Raw genomic sequence first — 6000 nt, forward strand, 5'->3', positions numbered from 1 at the left:
ACTCGGCCACTCAGGGCTCCCGGAGTTTGTGCTTGTATTGTGACTGGTTTCTTCTAAAACACATTACCCAATCATAATAAATTAGCAGAATAGGTAAGAAGAGAAGGTACATTTATCGTCTTGCTATGGACTTACCAGGCCCAAGCAACTACCCAAACACGTAAAATCATTGATGCACTGCTTTATAACTATGAAGTTGACACTATTTGACCATGCACTACATACTGAAAACTTCCCTGTAAGAACAGGAACATAAGCGGATTTTTATGCAGGAGATATACATGCAACACCATTTAAAATTATTGATGCTGTGAATAAATTAAAATTTTCTATAGATAAAAAATTACCTGCATGACTTTAAAATCTATAATTTATATTGCAGAATAAATAAAAGTTGAGTAGACATTACTGAATGCACATACTAGCTACAATGCAATTAACTACAAAAGGGTGCCTAATGTATATTTACAACAAAAAAATGTAATTCTACAATAGAAAGGAAAACTTCATCTTGGAATGAAAACTGCAAGAAATACAGATGGAGTGTACTTCCCTGAGATGAACAACTCTTCCAACTTGCTCTACAGCTGAGTACAGGAAAATCTTGAGATGCATTTTCAGTTCCAGCAGGTAAAATAAAAACTGCAAGTTTTACATTTATTGGAACTTAGGGTTGTTCCAGTAAAAAACACTTGCGATGCAGGAGAGGCACTTTTAATGTAGGGCAGTCACCAACATGTGCAACTTAGAATATTCTTATCATTTTAATATAAAAGGAATGGAATCAAAGTACCATGGCATATATTTTTTTAAAACAATGCCTTCTCTGGGTAATAATAATAATAACAAAGAGGACTTTGTATAGCGCCTAATCTTTAGAAGCTCTAAGTGCTTTACAATATTAGACAACAAATATAACATAAAAAAAAACATATATAATGAAATTATTACAGAAAAACAACACCATGAAATTAAAAAACATAAAAACATGCTGTAAACATTTAAGGTAGGGAACATTATTAGGTCTTTAAGTTTGTTCCTGCAGTCGAAATAAGTGAGTTTTGAGAACTCTCTTGAATGTGATCACTGTGTCTTTGTGTTTAAGTTCAGTGGGCAATTCATTCCACATTGCTGGGCCCTGGTATGCAAAAGAACGCTGTCCATATGACTTTGTTTTCATTGTGGGAATAATGAGTATACAATTGTCAGAAGAGGAGCGTAAGTATCTTGCTGGTGTGTACTCATGGGTGAGGTCAGATAGGTATGTTGGACTGGAGTCGTCAGTCAAACGTAGCACAGAGAACACATTTTGTGTTTGATTCTGGATCCAATGGATAGCCAGTGCAGGGTACAGAGCAGTGCGGAGGTAAGCTCTGATCGTGGTACTTTAAGTATGATCTGAGCAGCTGTGTTTTGAACGTTTTGAAGTTTCTGAAGTATATATTGAGATGAACCAGACAGAATTGAGTTTATACAATAGTCCAGTCTTGAATGTACTAATGAACATACAAGTGTTTTAGTGGCATCAACTTACAGATATTTGCGAATGGATCAAGTTCACATGACTTTGGTGCACTCTTCATCGCAATTGTACATACCAAATCCATAGAGACAGGTTCAAATGCTGCTAATGGTTGCCGCTGAAATTCTGTATCCCAACTGTATGCTGATGATGAAACAATTGAAATTGTGTTGTCAAGCTTATCTTTAATGGTTTGTACTTTGTCACAGAAGAAATATGCAAACAGGTCGACTAGAGAGAAGATAGTTGGAAGTGGTCTACATTTGTTCCTTGACATTAGCTTGTTATTAATCTCGAAGAGCTCTTTGCAGCTGGAACTTTCCATGATCTTAGTACTGTAGTGGGTTGATTTTGCTGCATGGAATATGTTTGTGACGTTCTTCTTAGCGGCTTCATAGATTTGCTTATGAATAGTGAATCTGGTGGAATGCCAAAGCCTCTCAGCTTTATGGCGGTCTCTTTTAGCAGTGTGAAGCTGGTCCCTAACACTGCTATACCATGGAGAACACTTTTGAATTGATACTCTGCACTTGGTGGTTGGGGCATGTTTGTCGAGCAATTAACGCAGTCAGTTATCGAGTTGTTCTGCTGTAAGAGGTAGGCAAGTTGTAAGGTTTGCTTGGATATTCATGCATTAGTTTGGTTCGATTTATCATACGGAGGTTTATCTTAGTAGCAAATAAAGGTGGAGGGTTAGGGACTGATAAGTCAAGATGGCATATAATGCAGAGGTGATCTGATGCAAGTTCGTGGGATACCAGGAAGGAACGTAGAATATTATCATCAGTTCTATGAAGAATCCAGTCCAAAATGTGACCATGTTTATGGGTGGGTTGGTTAAATGACTGTTTGAGGTTGAAAACATTAATGGACTCTAGGATTATTGATGTTTTTGGGTTTCCGGGACAGTCAAAGTATAAGTTTAAATCTCCAAGAATAATCATACCATGCGTGTTTAAGTGAAACAGCTCCTAAGAAGAATACAAATGTAACAATAAAAGTTTTTCCAAAGATTTGAATTTAAAGTTTAGAAAACATGAAGATTCAAAAGAGAACATCAAATATACAACGTATATATTCATTTATAAGTTGAGTTCAACAGCTAACATAGACTCTGATCTGATGATGCATAATGTGCTGGCAGATCAAGATATGTGTTGTTTGTTTTAATGATTACAACTAACAAACTGCATAGATCTAAATCACATGGCACAGTATGTGACAGCAGATCTGGGTCTGTACAGTTTCCAAATGGACTCTACTTATAAGTCTATATAATAATGGGGTGATCTGGGTCTGTACAGTTTCCAAATGGACTCTACTTATAAGTCTATATAATAATGGGGTGAATAACCATCACAAATTTTCTACAAAATAAATTAGGACAGGATACCTTTAGTTTTTGCAGTCATATCTTTGCTTTTCTTAACCGATGAATCAGAATGAGTAATGGCAGGTTCACTCTTCTGGTTTTGTGCGGACTGCTTCCGCTTCTTTCTGGAGTTCAAAAACTCCACCATTCTGTGGTCTGGGGAAAAAATAATTTAAAAAAATTATCTAATAGTGCATAGCTGTAGATGTAACCAAAATATAGGAAACAAGCTTCAATGATTAAAATGGAATAGGTGTTAGTGAATTTCACATAATGCCCAGTGCAGTCTGTGTACAGAACATAAACCAAAGCCTTGCATAACTGAAGTATTTTTGCAACTGCATTCCAACTCAAGATAATCCTTAACAGTCTATTAGTCCTGAGTGCAACAGTCTCATAGTCCTGAGCCCAGTAATCTAACAGTCCTGAGTGCCATAGTCTAATAATCCTGAGACCAATAGTCTAACATGCCATAGTCTAATAATCCTGAGAACAAGAATACAACAGTACTGAGTGCAACAGTCTAATAATCCTGAGACCAATAGTCCAACAGTCCTAAGTGCCATAGTCTAATAATCCTGAGACCAATAGTTTAACAGTCCTGAGCACCATAGTCTAATAATCCCAAGACCAATAGTCCAACAGTCCTGAGAGCCATAGTTTAATAATCCTGAGACCAATAGTTTAACAGTCCTGAGTACCATAGTCTAATAATCCTGAGACCAATAGTCAAGATGCTCAAATTCATCAAATCATGTTGATATGGAAAGGATGGAAAGTTTAGTTTCAAGAAACATTCTACATCATTACAAACAGGTATCATCATTATTTCCAACAAGCACATATATACACACTGAATTTCCCTGAAAAATCTCATCATAGTGCATTGACTGTATTTCTGTTAATCTCACAAACACATAAAATCCCATAAAAATAATAAATTACCAAAGGTCACTGCAATTTTAACCGACACATTCAAAAGTCTAGTGAATCAAACATTTCCTATAGTAGTAGTAAAAGGAGACTTGGTTGTACCAAGTGTTTCCAGCAGCTTCTTCTGCTCAGCAAGAATTTCATCCTGTGACATTACTGACAGCGTCTGTAAGTTTTCCTGATGTATTCTATGGGCCTCCTCCTTCCCAAATGTTGCACTAAGTCCTGACCCCTCCACAACAATGCTTGAATCTGTAAGGGAAAAGACCGTACTAGTATTTTGCAAAGTATGGTATGTCAAAAAAATTAAAAACAAAATGATACCTTTTCCGTTTGCTCTAATGTGCACACAGCAATAACTTTTCTGCTAATATTCTCAATTGTCTGACCAACATCTGCCTTGACATGGGCAGCAGACAAGAGATCTTTTAGAAAACAGACAACATTGCAAGCTATAAATACAGCTGGGCTGACATTTATTTAGGCCCAGCCAGGTGGCCATGTTCATTTAGGTCCAATTGAGTGAAGGCATTCATTTTAGGCTCAATCAAGTGAGCACATTCAGTCAGGAATAATCATGTGGGCACATTCGTTTTGGCCCAGGTCAGTCATTGGGATGGTCTCTAATAACATCAGGAATCATCATCAGAAATATGTGTAAGAGTTGGTGTACATGCACTTGTGTGTGTTTGTGTGCACGCAATGGTATATAACGTATGCAAGAGTGAGAGACAGACTTCAAATTGCCAGGCTAACTATTTGAAACAGCAGGATTCAACTGGTAGATGGAATGAAATATCGTCAATTATGCTTTTCTGACCGTTACCAAAAGGTCATCATCAGTTTGTACAAATGGATTTTTCATGGTGAGCATACGAAATGGAGAAGTTTTAAGCAATCCTGCATCACTGAAAAGTTTACATTTTATCTCACTTAAAGTTAAAGTTTCTCTAACGATGTCCATTGTTGCAACTAGAACTTATTTAAGCTATATTCACCAGTATCTGGAGATATGCATCTGTAATAAATATTTGTAACAAAGTATGATAATGCATCAGTGTTTTTCAATGATGCATTCAAACTGAGCAACAACCAGAATCAACAAACCAAGAAATAAAATTATTCACATCTCTCAGGTAGAAGTACAGAGTATACCAGTAATCATAATCTGTCAAATTTGCCAAACAAATTTCCAACCATACTGATTCATTGGGCATAATCACCAAAATGGACAGGAACAGACCAGAACAGATATAACCAGAAGGTTAAAATTGATTTGATACATCTTTTAAGTAGCTAAATTCATATTGGTTTAGTTAACTGTACACCCTTTATTGTCTTCCTTTTGATGAAATTTCTTACTGAAGCTAAGAAAATAATGGTGCACACTTAAAAAAGAGGCACACTTCTACTCATTATTGTTTTTATTATACTTCTCCATTCCAGCCTGTTCTTATGATCTTGTCCCCCCACATACTGTTTGTCTTGTTTATGAAATGTATTAAATTTCTCACTTACTTTTCCTACTTCTTTACTAATTGTCTGTGAATATGCATATCAATGTGAAATGCAACAGGGAGACTAAATCCAAGATTGAAAACCTCTACATTTCTGGATGTATTCTGCATGGATTCCATGTTTCTGCACAAAACTCAAGAATTCAGGACTTGCTGTACTAATTCAGTTCCCACTGTAAACCTGTCCAAGCACCATGATATTAAAATTCAATAACTTAAAATTTTAAGTGCTCATGATCAAATTTGTATTAGTATGACGACAGCTTTTGTGAAAAGAAATCCATAACAGCTGCACCATTTTCTGGACCTAACACAAATTTGAAATGTGTGTTTTCAATACTGCACCAAAGAGTCAACTGCTGATTTCAGTAATGAGTCTTCCAAACTCAGGTCTGTAAAGGGATGGAAATTATGTTAATAAAACAATGTCCCTCACTTTTTTTCAGTTACTAGTAGGAAAAGATCTCAAAAATTATTTTTACTAAAATCTTACTTTCATTATCAACCAATCAAGGACAGTCAAACACATATATACTCTATTTTATCTTCACTGATTTATAGTATTGTTCTCATTCTTTCATATCTGTAGTAAAGTGAGTCCTTCAGCAGCTCTCAATGGTTGTAAACCTTTTTCGACCATGCTGACTGGACACACT

The 6000-nt window shown here is 36.0% G+C and overlaps 1 protein-coding gene across 1 annotated transcript in view; it reads right to left on the reverse strand.

Moving 5' to 3' along the window:
- The window catches only part of LOC149804377 (RNA polymerase II-associated protein 1-like), a 126438-nt gene that overhangs the window by 87550 nt on the left and 32888 nt on the right, over positions 1-6000 (reverse strand). Inside the window, exons 2-3 of the mRNA XM_089932272.1 lie at positions 3930-4079; positions 2916-3050 (exon numbers count right to left, since the gene is read on the reverse strand). Coding sequence (XP_089788398.1) covers positions 2916-3050; positions 3930-4079 — 285 coding nt within the window. The remainder of the gene's footprint in view (positions 1-2915; positions 3051-3929; positions 4080-6000) is intronic.

Source organism: Sinohyriopsis cumingii, chromosome 2 (genome assembly GCF_028554795.1).
Source record: "Sinohyriopsis cumingii isolate HCF-2022 chromosome 2, ASM2855479v2, whole genome shotgun sequence".
NCBI lineage: Eukaryota > Metazoa > Mollusca > Bivalvia > Unionida > Unionidae > Sinohyriopsis > Sinohyriopsis cumingii.